Consider the following 21,716-nt stretch of genomic DNA (forward strand, 5'->3'; position numbering starts at 1 on the left):
GCTATCGATTTCAAAATGTCGACAGGTACTTGAATTTTCGTTCTGCAATTAAAACTGAAGTTTTTCTGTGCCAAGTTAATCCAGATTCACGCATCAGAGAGGCGCGTTTGTATGTGTAGAGATACAAAATACACTTTGAAATTTTGACTGTTGTTCGCAAATGGCTCAGAGCAATGGGGAAAGTTAAACACTGGCCTATATCGCAAGGTGTAACTTTCTTTGTGTCGACTATCTCACGTTATGGAGAACTCTTTCCTTTGCCTTCTCTTATTATGTGCTTTGTTAGGCGCTCGCAAATGTACCGTTCGTGAGATTCTACGGTACTCGAAGAAATTATTCGATAATGTAACTCCTTCTAACTAACAAATTAGCTCCTCGAGTATCTTGAAAACTGTAACAGTGGGTGAAAAATGTGCTGTATATAATACAATTTGCAAAGAAAATATTTTGACTTTTCTCTTTATATCTTTTACTTTTCATAATCACTTTTAACACCTGATCATTCGATATCATCGAGAATCGTATATATTTCAGCTTCGCGTAAAAATAAACGAAAATTCGAGCGCAACGCGTCATTTCTGTCGCTTAGAATTTTCGAGTGCGTCGTGTGCAAATCGAGAGGACGTTCTCCAAACAATCGTGTGATTCGTCGATACGCTATTCATAAGCAAATTTCGGTGCTTCGCAGATCCATTCTTCGGGATCACGTTTATGATGGAGCAATGAAGGAACAACGGGCTTTGTTCAACGACATTTTTTCAACACGCGTGGGCCATCGCCAATTCTAAATACGCGCTTCTTCTTTTTCTCTAATGTGTATCGATAGCACTGAAAAAATCGAGAAACTAATTTTCCACGGCTTTGTGTGTTTTTAAACAGTATAAATCGCCTGAATATAGATTTTGAATAGTGATATGATGGACAAGAAATAGTAGCTTCATTTGTTAGGTGTAAAAATTAATTTTGTGCTTTTACGTTTAATAATTTATAACTCAAGTTTAAATGTAAATATTCACTGACCATTTTGCTACGTTCGAGTATCAACCTTCATCGTAACGAATCACAAAACATTTCGATATTCAGGGAAGATTAGTAGGTTTTCTAGATAAGTTTACCTTGGAAAGGCAGAACGTTAATTTCCATACTTAATAAATAGAATTATGTGTCGTGCGATTGTCGTTGAAAGCGAACGATTATGATAGAGGCTACGGCGATGATCGAAGGGCGTTTAGCCAAAAGAGCGAGCCGGAAGTCCCGTCTGGTACGATGGTTTTCCGCTCCACCGATTTCCTGTTTCTTCAAGGTCTTCTTTTTCTTCGTCGACGAGGACACGTACGTCGCATCTCCCTTCGCCGGTGGCTTTCTTTAGCAGCCGATAATCATGTCCTTTCCACACACGTGTAATACCGACAGTCCTTCTTCTGATGTTGCTGCAGAATCGCCGAAGGTTGGAATACGAAACGGTGTCGTGAGAGGAATTCGTAATCGTCAGCCATGGAGGGAGTCCTGTAGCTATGAAATCGGATTTATCCTCGATTTGATAAACGACGTCCTGTTTTCACGGGGGCTTAACCCGTTCCGCTTAATTGAATTTGAAGATGCACCCCTTGCGCCTAGTTGCTCAAGAATTTCTTCGGTTTTTCGTGCGAGTTGTTATGGCGTATTAATAACGAAGGAACACTCATGGAAACGTGGGACTTGCGGTTCTCTATGAGGCGCAATTTCTTATCGAGAAATAATATTTTGGTCATGTTGTGTAATGTACCATAAACGTACGCTGTTTGCTTTTATCCGTACTTTGAATTCCGTTCGAGTATTCTTGTCGAGGAAAGTGTTGTAGAAGTACATTGTACTCTTAGCAGGCTTAATATTTAACGAGATGTTTCATCATTTGTCTGGTTAGCTTGCTGAGTACTGAAAATATGCAGAAAATGATGAATTATTTTTTTGGGGGATATCCTAAGCAACGAGCCATTTCCTTTCTTCAGGCAATATAAACATAATTATATTAGATATTAATACCTCCACGTAAATACAGAGGAAAATTCAAAGGCAAAATTTTAGCAGAAATCGATCTTTACAATTTAAGTCGACCGCAATTAGTAATTCGACACCGTTTTAGACAAGGATGGATCTAGACTTTTCGTTCAGGACCGTACGATACCAGAATTAGGAGGTTTATATTTCAATAACTTTATTCTTCTTATGTATATTCGCACATAATTCTGTAATGGATGAATCGATCGTTAAGAGTTTTTGGTTTTTCCAGTTTGGAAAACCCCCAGGTACTCGTAACAAAACATATTTAGTCTTGAGGCCCCAAAGTGCAACGTGAGCATGTATCCTTAGAGTCGGGACATCCCTGTCGTCCTAGGGATCAGTTACCTGTGCTAATAAAGCAATAACTGCTGTTTCGGCTTACGATCTCACAAGATCCCTACCTGCGACTATACATACATAGAAATTCTTTGCCATAAAAATTTATGCACCCAAGTACCCAGGTCAATATCTAGTGTCTTCCTTCAGAAAACTATAAGAATCAACCAATCGTATCTTGATATTTCTTTATATGCACTATAAATTGCTTCTTCTGCAATATTTTAGGCTGAAAATTCAGCATAGCTACAACAAAGAGTGTCACATAGTGGTCCGTTCTCCATGCAGCGCGCATGCTCAGGTGTCGGGGTCGCTGCATAAACGGCGAAACGAATGCAACTTTCAGTGACCTTATCTTAACTACTTAACAATCGAAGCGGCCGAAGCGATTCCACATGGCGCTGACCAGCAGAGATTATGGTTGGAGTACGGCTGGGCCTTTTTCCTCAGTGGTCTGGCAGATACGAACCGCGCGTAGCCAAACGCACGCGTGGTTGCACGTAAGTGCGGCCCTCCATCGACTTATGCACTCGGCAGACGTGCTCAAAGGGAAGCCAATTTGCATACAGAGAGCGCAATGAATCCACGACTTTGCGACTGCGACACCCAGCTTCTCCCGTCCGCCTTACGAATATATTGCAAATTCTGGCTGCGTTTACTATATCCCTGCGTACTGCGCGAAGCTCGCGACGTTATCATCCATAAAAGCTATCATACCTCCGTTTCTTTCAACAATTTGTAAAGTACCACAGGAAAAAGTAACGAAACGTGTTATCGTTTTATTTTAGAAATTTAAAATTAACATGTTAAATCCATCAGTGACAAAGTTTTTCACTGAGGAACTTCAACGATTAATTTTAAGGGCTAAGTGTTAATCAAAACGAATCTGGAATAGAATTCGTGAATTAGTAATATGGCAAATGTTAGATTCTATAATTTTCAATAGACTCGAGAGAAAATTTTAGTTTTGTAGATATTTCCATGTGAATCAGTCCGTCAATCAACGTGTTAATACATTACTGTATAACAAAACCACAAACGTTTCTGCAATTGTTGTTATTTAATTGTAACTATTTCAGTGAAATTTTTATAGCAAACTGTATCTTATATCTACGAGGAAAATATACACGTGTACCACGTTAATTGTTCTCCTATTTTAAATATCCACAATTTCTTTGAGTGATTTTCGACATCTACATCTCAAAGTCTCCTGCAATCAGTACACGTTTAAAATTGACAGATATCGGTAAGGGAAGTATTTGGTAAATCGTCATTGTGTTTTAAAACGAACCTGAACAACTCCATGAAATTCGCACGACAACGCCATGTAGATAATTGGAAAAATAGCGGGAAACATCTTGGCGACGAAGTAGAGAACCTCCCTCTTATTTTCCGTGCAACACGAGGCCTTCGGTTCTATAAAATTTACTGCTCGAGCGACACGATATGGCGTTCGAATCAGTAGGAAGGCGAGTGCGACGATCACTGAAACAAAGCACATTCCAGAATTAAATTTCGGATTGATTAAATTGAATGGACTTGGCCCAGTTGATATTTATTTTACAAAAAAGTACAGGGTTCTACTTTAAAAAAAAACATAGGTGCACAATTTCTTTTGTAGATCTGTAATTTTTCGTAAAGGAAAATGGAGGGTCTACTATGATCTTCAGTCTTCTTGAGAATACCAAACGAAAGATCTTTTAGAGTCTCATATATGTTAAAAAAAAAAAATTGTAGAAAAGTGAGATACTAGAATTTTAGAGACTTTCTGCATGCAGACTTCCAAGCTTTTAGACGACTCACCCAGCATAACATACTGTCTGATTTCGTTCATCCTCCACGATCCTTCGAACTCCCTCAGTATCATCAATTCGTACAGAATCAATGCATCGAGAGCAAGGAATATGACGATCGGCGGAGCAATGAACATGAACGTGTTCCAAACATAAATCTCAGCCATGTCACCTTCGAAGAAGTCGTATATGTGCAGACCAATGGCGATAGATATGGTACACGCGGACCAGATAAGCACGATGCCTTTCATGGCCGTGGTTTTCCTCAGCAGGCCCTGGCCGAAAGTTGTTTGCCGATGGAAGATATTCACGTACAATTGAAACTTCAAGATGGCGATCGTGATGACGGACACGTCGAAGCTGATCAAACAGACGTAGTCCATGTTTAGCTTCAACTTCGTGTCAAAGAACCATTGGAGAACATCTTCGAGAGGCTCGATCAGGATCACCATGTTCGAGCACGCGAAACTGACGACGTAGAGGTTCATGGTCGTCCTCATGGAGGACTTCGAAAAAATCACCATGATCATCAAGAGATTCAGGCTGACACCTAACGATAGAACAACCAAGTTGATGATCCTTGCTGTGGACAGCGGGATGCTCGAGGCGATGACGTTAATTTTCGTTAGAGCTGTCGTCCTGGGAGGTGTCGTTGGAAAACTTCGAAGTATCATAGCCTCCTCCATTTTTGTTGAAATATGTCCCGCAACGCGATAACGCTTTATATCATCGTCAGCTACGATTTCCATCAGTCTTGGACGGGCGAACTTCAAGTCATGGCTTTTCTCTTCGAACTGTTTCAATGTTTGGTTTACTTGACACGAAGGAAGTTTAGTTAACACTTAGTCACTGCGGCCGGAAATTTGCTCGCGAGTCGAGTGATTTTTAGGAATGCGTCGCTCACGGTTCGCCAATTCGATGTAACGCGTTGTTTCAGACGGATAAACACGTCTGCGTTCATTCACGAGCCGCGTTAATAGTGAACAGAAGGGACGGTAGTTGGTAGTAGATACTGCTTTTAATTTCCTCATGTTAGATCCCATTTGGGAATTTAACTGTCTGGGATATTATGGGTGGGATTGGATTACCATGACATTGGGTGACACGCGATTTTTTAATTTTATTGAGTGCCGTCCGGTTGCGGAACCATAGCGTTATGGTCACTTTTGGTTAAATATCTTGCTGGTTGATTCATTTATTCTCTAACTATTGATCCACATGTTTATTTAAATTCAGGCTCGTTTACAGTCTTGCTTTTGCATATTTTTCATTTCTATTCCTAATGTACATTATGCATAATTATTACAATTCACATATTTATATAATGTCAGTCTTGTTTCTTATCTTACCTTTTCTTGTCTTTACGTATTTTCTATTTCTATTCCTATAATATAGGAATATATTCTAATAATCGATTCAATATAATCATTGCAATTTGATTCCACCTTTAAGTAAATAATGTTCGTTGGCACATTCTTCCCTATCATACAAAATAATTAAGCTGGTCGAGTTAGGTCAGCAACTTGGTACCAAACGTTGTACTAATATTAAAGCATGCTTGTACATGCAACAAATATTTGTATTGTTTGGCTTATCCTGACAACCAATACAAATTATTTATTTATCAAGATCTCGAGTCGCCCCGTATCAGTTCCCTGAACATTCCTATCGCGATTCTGCATTCTCTTCGCGCCCCACATCATGGCGATCACCACGAGGAGTCACATATAAGGTAATCCTTGACCCTGACACCGCGACCGTAGGTTTTCGTTCCTCGAGAGCGCAGCAACGACCCGACGACCGGTGACGAAAATAGTTCTGCACGAATAAATCATGCCACGTCCGACATATTTATCCGTAGAGAAGGAACGTGACCGAGGGACGCGGCCAAGAGACAGAGACCGAGAAATGCAGTCTAAGGTTCGACTGCATAATGCAACAAGAGATGCAGGAGGAGACTCTCGAGCCTGTCGCTGGCAAATGGCCACGAGCGCAATATCGGTCACTCTTTGGCCATGATGGATTTATCGTCGGTTTTATACGACCCAGGATCCGCGGAGGGCCGTGGACCGTTCCTTTGTAAGTGGAACGGACGGGTGTCTCACCTATTGTGCACGTGGAAGCCTCCACAATGCTCGCGTTTTCGCGGAGAAAACCGAGTTCGCGGGACGTCTCTTTTTCTTTCGTGAAAAGATGCGCCCAATTGAAAGGTCGTACTCTGGAGAAAGGAGTAAGTACGGACTCTTTTTGGTCAGTATTGGCCAGTGTATGTTACCAGACATTTCGAGAAGGGTTTTACAGCAGAATCGTTATCACTAATCCAGTAATTTGAAAAGGAACGCAGGGCAAATTGACTAGTTACCAGTGGTGACAAGTACACGATATATTTTCTCAATTTTCCCAATTTATTTCCATGATTCCTTACCTTTGTCTGCGAGGTATTTAATTAATGAACTGAATTTTTGTTTTGCAGAGAATTTGCAAGGCATTTACTTTGATAAATTCAGATTATTAGATATCCTTTATATTTAGCGAAGAAAGTCTAATTTGAATGATAGGCTTCATGTTTCCAAATCAATTTTCCATCATAAATATGCACATGAATAACCTTCGCACATGTATGTATTTACAATTACAAATTTATTTGGAAACATGAAGTATTCATTTCAATTATGAATAAATACAGAATGTACGAATACTTGTGTGATTGACTGTAATTAAGACGTCCTCTTGTGAAGAAACATAAAGAGTTAAAAATTGCTAGTCCATGTCAACCGATATAACGTATTTCAATGGGGATCAATTTACTTCTTGACCCTCCCCCCAAGGAAACAAAGAGCAACTGGAATTATTACTTCTCTCCTATCAATTACCCAGTCTATCACGAGTCAGGATTCACTTCTATGCTTACGTTACTTTGAAAATCATCTACCCAGGAGATCCCACATTACGCAAACAACCCAAGTCCACGTCTATTCTAAGCGAAATGTCGCAACCTTCCTTCCTTGTGGGCGCCACTTCTTTTCGAAGCTGAAATACTGCTCGACCCACCAATCTTCGTGGACCCTTTTCACCTCGGCTGCTTTGCACGAAGGAACGTTCTCTCCCTCCTCCATCAATTAGAGTACCTTTTTACGGCCCTTTCGTAAATTACGAAATTCACGTTCCTCTTTCTTCGCGAGCGTCTTCGGGGGCTGCCGCACGAATTCGCGCTTTCATCCTTGGGGCCAGGTGTGCGGTTCAGTTTTGCGGGTTCCTACGTGCCTTTTTTCTCATTTTGTTTTTCTCGTTGGTTTCGTCTGCCGGGATCGGGTTAGCCGATGGAGAGCGTAGGGGCCAAATAAGTGCAGTGGCAGGGCCAAGGACTCGCAACCGGTTCGTTGGTTGGGCCATCATTACAACGTAACTCAACCGACCCTGAGGAGGCTTCGGACAGCACGATTATCAGGAGGCTGTATTATCATCACGAACCCGTCGTTCCTCACGCATTATCGCCACGATGGCGACAAAATTGTAAGAAAAGGCGCTAAACAGAGCGAAACCAGCCAGACTCCTGTGATGATCCTAATATAAAAATTGCAGTGAACGATGAACTCAATTCTTCGTGTTTGTCAATGCAATCTTTTTGAGCTTGTCGCGAACTTTAACAACAGACTTAGTCCAGAGTGTCTCGAGTGTAGAGTTTGTTGCGATAAAAAGCTGCCACGACGCTTCGGATATACGCTTTCGGTTATTCTAACCCGATCTTGTCAGTTAGGCGCTGACAAAGTGAAACATCGGAAGCTGATACCGATGATCTTTCTGAAAGAAATCTATTCCAAAGGGCACGGAGCAAGGAAACCAAGGAGCACGGTACTCGGTGAAACTCGAGAACAAAGATTTCTCTATTGACCGATCTCGTTTATTTATAGGCGGCGTGTTCATTGAATCAAGTAAATTGATATCTGGGATATATAAGCGATACTTGGTTGAAAAACGAGTTCATTAATAATTGAAATAGAAATCATTTATAAAGAACTCGTTCTCTGTCGCCGGATGGCATTATTCCGTGCGATAATTGTAGACACGTTTAATCAGATTGTCGCCAGGTATATGTCTTTATAATGTGTCATTAGTCGTGCCTGTCTCCATTAAATGGTGTTCATATCGTGTAAGTGCTGCCCAAGTAGCATTTTAATTACAGGTGTTAATTTATATAGTGGACGTTCTACATCGTACGGATTTGATAAATGAATTCGAATAATTTTCAATGGCCAACCTAAAGTTTATGAAGTTGCTGAAAAATGACTATAGTTTTTAGGAAATTAATCCGAAACAATAATCGTCAATTTCAAATCGACGACGTTAAAACTCGATATCTTTTATCGACTAATGCTTTCGAAACATTTTTTCAAGATACGATAAAAGTTAAGCTCTCGTGGAATCAATATGATAGTTAATCAGGTTTTATCAATAATAGAGATTGAAACAAAGATTTGGGACTGTTTATTATAAATAGTTCTACTTACCTGTGAATACTCAATGTTTCAAGCTGTTGCTACCTCGAAAAGATATAGCTAATTGGCATAATACTTGTTGCAATCGAAGTTTAGTGAAACTAGATTACGGTAATGAAAGCACAGTTGTTTTGGATCGACTTCAGCTGCAATTCGCTTGGATTAAACTTAGGTAGCATCGAAATTTCTCCTCGAATTTAATTCCCCAGTTGATATCTTCCGCGAATGCGCCTAAGCGTCGTAAACCTTTAACGGCGCCTCGTTTGTCGCTCGAGCGCCGCTGCTTCCTGATGGAATCCGAAGGAATGCTCCTGCGAGCGCGCGGCTACGGGCATAAAATGTTTCTACGCACATGATACTGCAAAAGAACGATTTATCGCGAGTCGACGGGTTACCGCAGCCTCGTGCTCCTGCGGCTACTTTGCTCCTGCTTGGTCCTCTTGTCAAGAGGCTCGTGATATTTTACGCATGACCGGTTCGACGAGTTTTTCCCGAAGACCGCAATCGCGACGTCCAACTGAGCATCATTTGATACCTCGAGCGCAGGTGCATCCTCAAAAAAAAAATTTCGCAAACTCGCCCCTCGAAAACGCGGCACAATCACGATCGTGGCCGAGAAGTGGTGTGTACGAATGTTTGGGGACACAGCTGGACACGCACTTGGGATTCCGATATAAATAATCAAGAATTTTCCACAAAAAAAAAGGTGAGCAAAGATTTTATTTTTTAATAAAATCACATGCTTGTAATTAAATGTGTTAAAAAGTTTTGAAGCTTCTCTGGAAACCACCTTTTCATTTTCACTATGTTCTGTGTTGTGAACGCACTGGAGAGTGATTGGGTTTAATGATCCTGGGGTACTCAACCACAAAGAGTTTTAGCGCTCACCGCTAAGACTTTTCTCAGAACTTGAATAATCGCTTGAGCCGGGGTTAACGATTTTTGCCGAGAAAGAGGAACCGCGCGTAATATGGGAACACCTGCGGACGAGATTATAGTAATTGACGTTTTCGAAGGTGAAATCGTACGGAAGCGCCAGACAGGCGTAAGAAAGAAGAAGCCGTCAATTCGTGGTTCACGCTCTCAAAGCTCGATCGTTTAATTAAACACGAGAACGCTACGAATTCACGTTTATGTTTGTGTGGTTTCTAATAACGCACTGAACAAAAATTTGGGTAGAAATATATAGGAATGATAGAAATATTGGGCTATCTGTAAAGTCCATGCCGATTTTTAGTCGGCGGTACAGGTCTGAATATATCGGAATGGCTGAAAACAAATAAAATATGTACATTTCTTAACAGGTGGAAAGGTCGTGGAACAAAATGGTATATATATATATGGTATATGGTATGTATATTTATTGAATTATATATATATATATATATATGGTATATGGTATGTATATATATATATGGTATATATATAATATATATATATATATATATATATATATATATATATAATTCAATAAATATACATTAAAATTTAAATATGCCTTTGAATTTTTCTTAAAAATAGGTATGAACTTTCTGGACAACCCAATAATAGATTAGAAAAATGGTGTTCTATCAATTTTTTTCTTGGAGAATGCTATATCAGACGATGTATACTTAAGACAATTAATTAAATTTATCGATTTCTTTTCTGTAGAAATGATTTCTATCTCCCGCGATCGCAGATAAGATTGTTTCCGTTCCCTGAAAATACACTTTCTAATCTTTCTCCTTGATGGAGCCTCTGATACGAGATTGGAACATGATGAATGCTCGAAAACTTTTTAGCTTACAAACCGCTCGATGCGTTATCGGCGTGGAAACTTTCGGAGGCGTGGCCGTATAAGTGGAAAATCCTTAAATCTCTGAGGCGTAAAATAGTTCCACCAGACCTGGAATTACCACGTCGATCATCCTTATTGGGTGAAGGGGTGAAATCCTTCTTGACGCAGTCAAATCCTTTCCAGGATATACACAATCGAATCGATAACATCCTCCTATCCATCGTCTTTCAATTCTAAATTCTAACGAAATATGCTAGACAAAGTTTAAATTGAGAAAATGCTGTTTCCCGAATTAAAGATTAGAGTTTCGTCGGGATACGTTTAACGTAACGCCCAACGGATTTATACGCGTCAGCATCATCGCGTTTCACCGCAATGCGGAGTCTTGGAGGCTTCAGCCATGGATGGAATTTCTTCTTTTGCGATTGTAACCGCAGCCGCTTGACGCGAGGGTAAACAATTACGCGAAGACGCAGAAGAAAGTTGGCAGTGTTCGTTCGCGGTACAGAGCTAAAGATCTTGCCTCTGACGGATGAGGGAAAAAATTAGGATATCCGACGGCCAGCTGAGCAACGAGTTTCTTGGACGCCATTGTATACTCAGAGATTGGCACAGAGAAGTGTTTCATACAATAATAAAAAAAAATTAGAATAGTTGTCACGAGGGCTGTGGATAAATATTTGTTGTTACATCGGGCTTGACTATTCGACCATTGGGAACGAAGGAAAATCAAAATTTATTAAATACATGTCAAAACAACGAAATCATTTTTAAACATACATGACGTAGGTGTTACATATATTTTCAATCTATTGTAGCATTTTTAGTTCTCCTGAAAGTTGGACTAAATCCTCCAAGAATATTAATAAAAATGCGTGTAAGCATTTATCCTACGTGACTTTGTCTCTAAGTCATTGTCAAAGGTATTTCTAGTATTTCGATAACATTTGTTTCAAACTGAGTTAATGCGACTAGTTTTACTGGGATACATATTCACACTCGATACTTCGAATGTCACGAACGCATACTTACTGATTACTTGACAGTGTTTTTGCGTAGTTTTATTTCTACTACCGCGAGGACAACTATTGCGATATAAAAATGCCCGTAATTTAAAAACAAGGTCAGATCAACAACTGTTTACGTGAACTTTGTCCACTACTTTTGTGTGATAAATATATGCACGTTCCAAGCTACTCGATTTCCATTAAATATTCGGTAAATTGACGGCTTGATTTGCTACACATGTTTGGGATTGAGCGTTTCGCGAAAACAAATAACAAGGATTATTGGTATTTAGAGGGTGATTGTTTCAGTGATTATGAATAATGGATTCTTCGAACTGCGGCGAGTACAGCAATGAATGCATTTTATGTCCTGTCCGGGGCTATGAATACTGATGGTAAGTGCTGCGGTCGCTTTACATAGGACGGGTGTTTGCAATATTATTTCCGCGGTTATGGTAACGTCAGTAGCGTGAATGTTACAGCAGTATTGTCATAGGGATGATAATAATTTCTATTACAGACGAAGATCCGAATAGAATTACAAACAGCAAATCCTCGTGCATCGTATATTACAGTGGAAACGATTGGTGGATCGGAATAGTAATTTTAGCACGGATTTTGTTTAACAACATTTCTCATAGACATAAAATTGAGTTGGAATAAATGATGGAATTTCAAAAGTAAGTCGTTATTCTTCAATAACGCAAACTTATAACTAGACGTTACTAGATGTTATACATTTATGATATAAATTAATGTAATAAATACATGGTAAACAAAGGGTATGTGCACTTATGCAAAATAAAATAAGAATATTATTATATTAATTGTAGAATGTATTCAACTTGCATTGTATATATTTCTTGCACGATTTCCATATTACTGTAAATCATAAATGCATAAAATTCGCAATCTACTTATAATAATAATAAATAATAATAACTACCATAATTTATTTAAAGTTTGCATTGCATCTCTATCGAAGAAAGCTTTATTTCCGGTGTGACAACGAAAGAAACGCGATACAAATTCAGCTAGAATTCCAAATTATTCCAAGCGCGGTTGGCGGCTAGTCTAATTTCTTTTCCGCGAGTTAGGCGTCGCGGCGCCTCCCGTAGCCAGCTTCTTACGGGGCGTCTACTTGTGCGTCCAACGGAAATAACCTCGCGATAGCAACAGGCCTCAGAGTTTATGCCGTAACACACGATTCTTCCCTCCTTGTCGCTTCCGTTTTTCGTTCGGTCTCCCCATGGTTTCTTTCTTTCGGCCATGGCGACGTCGAAGTTGATTTTGCGAGAAAATACGATAATGGCGGTGCCGTTTTCGGACACCGGAAGCGGCCTCGATGTGTTTTCTAGGAACTCGATTTTCCATAGAAGCCTCGAAGTTACTAAAACGGAACAACGAAGGCTGAACGAATGTCTGTGTTATTGGTGCAAGTCATTGGAATGTTGCCAATATTAAGAAATTTATATTTATTTCGCGAGTAAACGTGGGAAAACAATTATTAATCATTCAGTCGATTGAAGGAGTCATTCGATTGCAAATATGTTTATTCAAAATATTTTCTATCACTGTTTTTTGGGATCATCTGAAATAATCTACTAAATAATAATTGTTGGTGAAACTTTTCATTTGTGAGTTTGTGCGTCATTGTTTTCATTCTGTATATATAAAGTTTAGCGAATAATGAGAAGTTTACTACAAAATCTGCACTCCTTGTCGATGAATTTAAACGTGATTATTTTACGCCTTTTCAATTCCTCGCTCAAAGGAATTTTCATGAATGAAGTTGAACTCATTGTAGTGCCGCCTGTTTCGTCTCGTCTAACGAGTGAAATGAAAGTCTGGCGGATACGGTGATTGAAGCGGTAACTTCCAGTTTAACTCGTTTAAAGTATCCATTTGAATTGGTACAAGTTGTACAAAGGGCAACACCTTCAGCCGTCGAACGAAGTGAAAAGATCTGTACGCCAATGGGTTAAAGAAATTTCTTTTCGCTTTGAAGATGGAATTAAAAGAGTAGTTGTATACATGAATCTAATGTACGAATGTAAGAAGATGTAAACAACGTGGCATCATTGAGGAAAACTCATCACTTATCAGACACTAGATTGTTCATATATACAGATGAAAAAGCAGGTATCTTTCGTCTCTTATGTATATATCATAACGTGTATTTTATTTTTCATATTTTATATACTCATGCATTTGTACACATTCTTGTATATTTTTATCCACAGTCCACTTATAATTTTTGTGATTTTTGTATGATTTTATCAAATATAACTTGGCTGTAGTTTAATCATTTTTATTGGTTCAATTTTACAATCAAATCGAAATTGAAAAATAGCTGTGAAGGATTAGTAAAAAAAACTGTAGATATCGACGTTCGTTTACCGTGCGTTTAACCTGGTTACAGAAAGTTCGCCGTTTATACCGTTAGCGTCGTCGCGAGTCCCGTATAAATCCCAAGAAAAGCGAGTAGTAAAAGAAACCGAAAGAAACTCTCTGTAAACGTGTGGATGGTGGTCGGTCTATAAATACGCTTGCGTACATTGTCATTCGGAAGAACGGAGCCTTATTACGTTGGCATGCATAACACGTAGGGGATAGTCTTGGAGGGAAAATAACGCGCAGCGCGAAGACTCGAGCTTTTCAATTTTTTAAAAGCTACGGTACTCATACTATCGATAGAAAAGCCCTGTAGAATATAAATTACGAACTGACCAATGCAACATATGAACAAAATTGAAGCTTTGACTCCCTTTGATCATAAATAGTTTCTATAAGTAAAACATACACGAATATATCAAGAGCGTTGGACATTTTATATTTGAGAATATAATTTATTATTACTCCGAAGATTATTTTTTTATTTCAAGTATTGGAGTTCAAATGTAACAAGTAAAGCTATAACGATACGACTGTTTACATAGAATGCAAAATTAAATAAAATTCTGTTAATGAACAAACCAGCCAGCTTTTACCTGGTATACGAAATTGAAATAAGCAGATATCACTACGGTATGGTCTAGTGGCTATGATATCTGGAGGGTACCTAGGAGGCTCGGGTTCGATTCCCGGTATCGGGATTTATTTTTTTCCGTTTTTTTTTCACGTAATGACGTCTTATTGGATAATATATTAAACTGGCACGTGTACAAATGTTATCTGTATGATAATGTCACGAATCAATATGACTACAGTATCTTTGACCTTATTGGAACGAATAAAATAATCGTTCCTTATTTACTAGAGCTCTAAACATTACTCTGAACATGAAAATAAACTACGCAAAATAATTACGATAATCTCAATTTTATCATGCAGGTGTTACATAAATTTACGAACTCAAACATCTGTATTTGTAATATTTCTTTCGCCTTTGAAAGCTTCTCTGTTCTAGAAATCAAATTCCCTATGTCGACAGGGTGTTATTCAGTGAACGAATCGAATGCTGCGTATACTTATCGTCGATGAAAAACAGAAGGCCCCGAAGATTGTCTGCGTTTGCAAAACATACTGCGGATTCGATCAGCGTGATTGTCTCTCACATCTATTCACACATCTTAATACGTGGCGCGATATTTTGTGCTGATAACGCAATCTAAAATTAAATCGAGAAGTCACAATGGTTCGTTTGGGAACGGAGGATTGATGAATGCGAATTTCATAGTGCTGTCTATGGTCGCGGGTGTTTATAGGGTTTCGGAAGAGTTTCCAATGATGGTTCCACTAGGTTTATGGTAGAAATAGAAATTAATATTAATTGTTGAGAACTTTGGATTAGAGTGGTCAAAAAATTTGGGGAGCGTCTTACGTCTGTAAGATTATATACGGAAATCAAATAAATTATATATATATTAGAATTGTATATAAATGTGTATATAAGACGTATTATTACAAAAAATACAATACGGTTGTAGCACATAAAGACTTCGCTCTATAATCACTCGCTAGCGCCGACCCTAATCTCCTTCGAATTCTGTCTGTTTGCGGCTGCCTTTTTCTACTTCCACTTGCTCTCTCACTCCTTCTGGCGCTCATTACCCACTCATCGTCTATGCGTTATTATTTTAACAAATATTCAAGAACATTCAGAATACTTCATATTCTTATGATATCTTTCAGGATTATGTTTAGATTAGATTCAGATAAGAACGTCGAGAGTTGTATACTATTATTATTATTCATATATTCCGAAGAGATCTATTTATATACAAAACAGAATTTTTATTTCTTCTTTATACACAAATTTCTTTATTTTACGTGCATACTCTCATACCTTCGTTCTCAGCGATCCCTAAGAATATCTATACTTTGATTTAAACTGTCGGCGGGGCTTTATTCCTGAAACGTCGTGGAATTTTAATAAACTTGTTCCCGCAAATGAGGGCTTTGTAGAACCCAGGAACATTCACATTTAAATCAAGAGCCACAGAGGGGCTCGGTTGGATTCCAACGATCCAGTTTGACGCTTCGATGGCCGTCGGAAGACTGGCTTTTCGAATTCGGGAGGGGGAGCGAAAAAAATAACAAAAAGGTATTTACCTCGTCTGAAACCTAACGCGTATCGAGTTGCCGACGTTAGCCAGAGTTACAGCGCCGACCCCTTCGACGAGCGAAAAATACCGCGGTTGCATTGTTACGGAACCCTAAAAGCGAACACGAAGACAGCAACGCCAGGTTAGCTCTCGAGCACGTACTCGCCGCGACCACTTTTCTTGTCCCTCGAAATTAACGCCGACCACTCAGCCGTACCATTTAGTATGTCGGCTATGCGAGTCCGGGCGCTCTTTGGCCCCGTGCTTCTACCCCCTTCGTGCCCGATAATATCGTCATTCCTCAGCATCCTTCTCCTCTATCCCTTTAATTCCCTTTTCGACGCGAAACACGCGGATGAAACGTCTCGGCCACACTCATCGATCAAACCACCACCTACGCTGCTGAGCTGCAGGCAACGTCCCTGGCTGGATCTCGTCAGGATTTCGTATCTTAGGAATGTATGAATGATAGCATTCCTATCGCGAAAATATTTTATGACCACAAAGATGATAAGGTATCGTGTGGCTTGAGCGAGAGTGAGGTCTCTGGGCGGACACGTGGTTAGTGTGAACAGAAACTTTCACTATACCTAGGATGTGGCATCGAAAGTTCCGGTTGATGGGTCAAGGAAAATGTGTATTTATAGGCCAGTAGACTGTAAAGTTAGTGGTGGCCAATAGAGTACAGAACCTCGGTTATTGCAAAGAATCGAGACTGAAGAGATCTGCAATAATCGAGGTAATTAGAATATCCAATCTAATAGCAGCTTTCCGAAGGGGTTGTATCGACTAATTTAAACAAAGTAGTCCTGTGTTATTATCTGGTTATTTGTACGCCCATGAATAAATTATCAATCTAACAAAACTCAAGATCTCTTTTTTCATGAATTTGTTCATTCCATTACTATCCACAAGCATAGAAACTTCTTTTGCCATTAAATAATCTCCCACCCTTTCAAATGCTTACATTTTCGAAAGAGGAAATACGTTATTCACCACCTGTATGTGGGAGAAATAGAAGAATTTTCTCGCGAACATGACAGAGAGGTGGAACTTGACGAAATTTTCAAATTGTTGCGATGCAAACCGAAGAGGAAAAAGAGGAGAAAAAACCCCTCTCTTTCAATTTGCTTCTTCCGCGCGAAAAACGAGTCGTTTCCCTTCCGCTCGATCGAAGCCGCTCGCACGCGAAAGAAATTGTAATACTTTCGCGAAAGCGCAACACGCTGCCAAACGGCGATTTTCTCGAATTTTATTTTCAAATTTCCGGCGAGACCGTCTCGGCGGGAATTTTCGCTCGGGATGTGCATGGACCAAGTCTATTTTTGACGATCGTCGAAGATGACGAGGCGCTTCGAGTGATGCAGAATTCTTGGAGGGTATTTTTGTGTGCTGTTTTTGGAGTTTAAAAAAAATCGACAGCGGGGGCCGCGAAGTCGACCTGCTTTTCGGAAGCAGAAAAATGTTGGCGGTGATCTTTAACTGTTTCCGTCGGCAATAGATCATTCACGAATTAATCAATCGTTTTATAGAATTTTCTAAAAACTTTGCCGACTATTTTTCCCATTGAAATGATTTAATTTAATTTATTTTTATACTTCTTATATATATTTTATTACGGAAACTTCAAAGAATAAATCTTGTTCGTTATCCTATTACACCATAATTAATTTCCTTCTTTATTTGTTTAGCTAATTAACATCCCCACCTTTAAATTTAAAATTCACGTTAGGTAGACGTTCCCAAAATAAACAAGTGGTCGTGACGTAATACCATCTGAAAATTTCAGTGAAAGGACGCCTGGTATCGAGTGAAATATAAATATACGTGCAGAAGAAGGTAAACAGTAAACATCCGTACAAATGGATTGCAATCATCTTTTCAGTTGCACGGCCCGCGAAAGTGCACGTTCGCGACCTCCATCCTGTTTCTTGCGAAGCAAATGAGCGGTAACGCTTCCATGTGTCTTTATATTTCAAATTCGTATAAGATAACGGTGTTAAAACACAGCCAAGCTGATACCGACGTATTCTACGGTGGACAAAACGAGGACGTATAGAGAGTGCGAGGCTAAGAAATTACGGTGTAGTCGATACCTTACGAGTTTTACCGTTAGCGTGATCCCGTGTGACTTGCGCGTCGCATGGATTAAAAGTGGGATATGGAGGTAAATTGAAATTGAAATCTCTGCGTGTACAGCTTTTACAGCGTGTAAAACTACGCTGTGAGAAAGAGAGCAACTAATTTACATGAATATAAAGGTGGTTCGCAACGAGCAATAAATAAAGATATATCTTCACCTAGACGAAAAGATTATTGATTGGAAATGGTATATTTATAAAAATTGATCGTTATAAACAATGCTTTGTATGTTTTATTTTGGTGGTCAGCTAGTAATTAATATAACGCTGTCTTTACGAGGGTTTCAAATTATAGACGTAAAAGTAACATTTACTTTGTATAATAAGATTATAATTTATATTTAACTATTCATTCTTTTGGTCTCTGTGTCAATCAAATATTCTTTCCTATGATACCCAGTTGTTCTTACCCTGTGAATTACTTATTCAAGAGCATGGACATCGATTATGTACGACAGACACTTAGCAAAGATTGTTGAGCTTCTGAATTATACCTGCTCATTTGCAAGCAATTAAAAAAATGTCCATTGCTATGTCGTTTTCCTTGAAGATTCTCTATCGAGGTCGCGTTTCTCCAGGTGGAGCATTGGAGGATCGAGGAGAATGGCTCGTGAATATCGATTCGACGTCCATTGATTCGTTGAACATGATTTCTCGGTATTGTTACAATCGTTTGATACGTGTCGCGTTACGCAAACGCTACTGTGCGTGATTACATTCATTGTACGGCATACAAAACGCATACGAATGGGGCGAAATTTGATTTCCATAAATGAGAATGCCAATATCCAAATTTATATTCAGAGATATCTAGAATATACCTAAGTTTACAATACAAAATTTTTATTTTTTGTAATTATACACATTTGGTAAACCATTTTAATTTAGTTGATTTAGATATAGAAAAAACACACATAGTATACCTAAGTCTGACGATGTCCCATAGCCTTTAACGAGAATAAAAATCTGAATCCTTTGAGGTCACTACGTCATCAAGCACCTGGGGATCTTCTAAAATGTTCAAATTTTTTTTAAAATAGCACAAACCACCCGGGAAAGCCACGGTCAATGCAACTTGTTTCAGCGAGTTTTACTAATCGAGTTTGAATTTCTTTTCTGCTCAGATGACACCGACATAGCTGACCGAGGATGGCGTCCATCATGGGGTTACAGCAGCCAGCTGCATCCCAGGATATCGTAGATTACGGTGGTTACCTGCAGTCGTCGCAGTGCCGCCAGATACATGGAAACCAGCCAAACGGGCAGGTCCCGTCTGGTCAGAAATCGTCATCCAATGACCATAACACCAGCTTCACCAGCACCAAAGGATTACTTAATGGACCTGGCCAAAACAACTGCTTCCTCAACAGCGCCGTCCAGGTAAGATAAATTATCATTGACAGGAATACAGATGACTCGAAGACCTGAACATTTCATTCTTATTTTCCGAAAGTGTACTCAGTTTTTTTAGAGAACAAAATGTGCAGTGGTAGACGAATAAATTTGATAGAAGACAAATTTTACATTCATTTATTCACGAATCTAAGTTTTTTCGTCCCAATGGCAGGACTTGAGAAACCAGTATTAACATATCCTCTCGATGAATCTTGTCGAGTGAAGTGTGTTATTGAGGTGTAGACAGGTATGTAAATTTTGGAAAGGTTACTATTTTGGGACAAAAAATGTGTAAACGTCGCTCTTTCAGAGTTCTACGCTATAAGACCTTCTTAACCACTTCTTTTATTTCACTATATAATACTTTTGAAATAGAAACACGTGGATTTAAGTTCTTCACCACGATTTCAAAATAAACTCTAAGCCTCCATTTATGAAAACCCCTTATCAGTCAACCAACATTGTCTCTAAAAAAGTTGACTTCTTTAACCTCGTAAACAACGTCCAAGAGAAGTAACAAGCTACGAACTTTGTCTCAATAAAACAAGTTATCGTCCACCAGGTGTCATCTATACCCCAAATGATCAAAATCAAAAAGAATTTAAAGCGCCATTTATTACAACCCCTTATTAGTCCACCAACATAGTCCCTAAAGAAGTTGACTTCTCTAACCTCGTAAACAACGTCCAAGAGAAATAACAAGATACAAACTTTCTCTTGATAAAAAAAGTTATCGTCCACCAGGTGTCATCGACACCCCGAACGATCGAGATTCGATCTCCCAGGAATCGCCACCGAGCACTTGGAATAAATTGACGAGCAGCATGGGCCGGTTTGCGTCGCATGGAAAAGGTTGCACGCTTCATTAATGGGAATAATTCCCCGCTGCATGAAAAGGAGCCTTCCCACGGACCGTTAGAATTTATTACGCCGATCAGAACTGTTTTTCCCAGCTTTTGTGCGCCGCGCTGTCCGATACGTAGCGGTAATTGTAACATCCGGAGGAAGCAATTACACTCGATCGAGCTCGATTAGAACAATCGATCAGAATCGCATAGGAAACGCTTCGCGGTAGCCGCGCGGAACGATCGCCGATACGTCGAGCTTTAGCTTCTCGTTTCGAGGGAATTGCGAAACGTTAATCGCGCCAGGATGGTCTGGATTAGGGGACGGATGACGCGTCGAAGTAATTCGAGGAACGACATTGGCCCATTCGTGGTCGACGTGACTGAAATAGGAAAAACCGACGGACTTCGATTTCAGAGTTGTTTTGTGGAATCTGATATGAAGGAAAGCGATGGTAGCTTTATTTGTTTAACGATTTATTAGATTAATGAATAGATGATGGGCTGGAAACATGTACCTTGGATGCATCATCTTCTGTATTGGTTGTTTGATAAAGACTTCTCGTTTCCCCATGAAGACTTCTCACTGAAAACTAATTGATCCTGTGTTGAGTCAGCTTAAAACAGGTTTGGACTTATGGAATTCAACTCTGAGGGTGAGAGAGATTAATCAGCAAAAAGTTAATGCAAAAATTATGATCGAATGCATTGCGTAGCGTATTAAATTCGCCATAAAATTTACCATCATGAGTTCTTATGACATATCGGCACTTTCGTCAAAGATCTTATAAACAACCCCCAGTAGAATGGTGAAAGCAAAAATGGATTTATGATCCACTTTTAATACCTAAAAAACACGAAACTACATACTTGCTCTAATAGAAAATAGGAATATTAATAAATGACACATAGATACCTTCGGTTCACTTGTTGCGATTGTAGTGTGCATAATAGGTAGCAAATTAGTCAGTAAATATTATTTATAGAATTTGAAGGTACAATTTTAAGCCAAACAGATTTGTATAACTCGTAATTAGAACATTGGGGTAGACTTGATATCCATTTTTAAGTTAGCAGTATATTGAGTGTACATACAACAATTATGCAGAAACTACAGCTTTTAATACTCAATACATCAATTGATTCGCGTGTCCCCCGTGGATTATTTTAAAGGAATTTCGAAATATTAATCAGGGAATCTGATTCAGAAACCAGACTGCGTGTTCGAGTAATTCGAGCAGCGACACGGGTTGGCTCGACAGCGAATGCGTGTCTGAAATACGAAAAACCCTAGATTCCAGTTCTTCTTGCAATCGAACTGTAATTGCTTCATTTA

General features: G+C 39.2%; 2 protein-coding genes across 3 annotated transcripts in view; one reads left to right on the forward strand and one right to left on the reverse strand.

Annotated features, from left to right (window-relative positions):
• The window catches only part of LOC128889197 (protein split ends), a 101,529-nt gene that overhangs the window by 9,042 nt on the left and 70,771 nt on the right, over positions 1-21,716 (forward strand). For both annotated transcript variants that reach the window (XM_054146608.1, XM_054146609.1), the window contains exon 2: positions 19,265-19,520. In XM_054146608.1, coding sequence (XP_054002583.1) covers positions 19,290-19,520 — 231 coding nt within the window. In that variant the 5' untranslated portion in view covers positions 19,265-19,289. The remainder of the gene's footprint in view (positions 1-19,264; positions 19,521-21,716) is intronic.
• Positions 3,336-4,937, reverse strand: LOC128889225 (uncharacterized). The gene is made up of 3 exons (XM_054146676.1): positions 4,180-4,937; positions 3,668-3,861; positions 3,336-3,586 (listed from the first exon to the last, which is right to left on the reverse strand). The coding sequence occupies exons 1-3, from the start codon at positions 4,916-4,918 to the stop codon at positions 3,533-3,535; spliced, it is 987 nt and encodes a 328-aa protein (XP_054002651.1). The 5' UTR covers positions 4,919-4,937; the 3' UTR covers positions 3,336-3,532.

This window comes from Hylaeus anthracinus, unplaced genomic scaffold (genome assembly GCF_026225885.1).
Source record: "Hylaeus anthracinus isolate JK02 unplaced genomic scaffold, UHH_iyHylAnth1.0_haploid 11997, whole genome shotgun sequence".
Classification (NCBI taxonomy): Eukaryota; Metazoa; Arthropoda; class Insecta; order Hymenoptera; family Colletidae; genus Hylaeus; species Hylaeus anthracinus.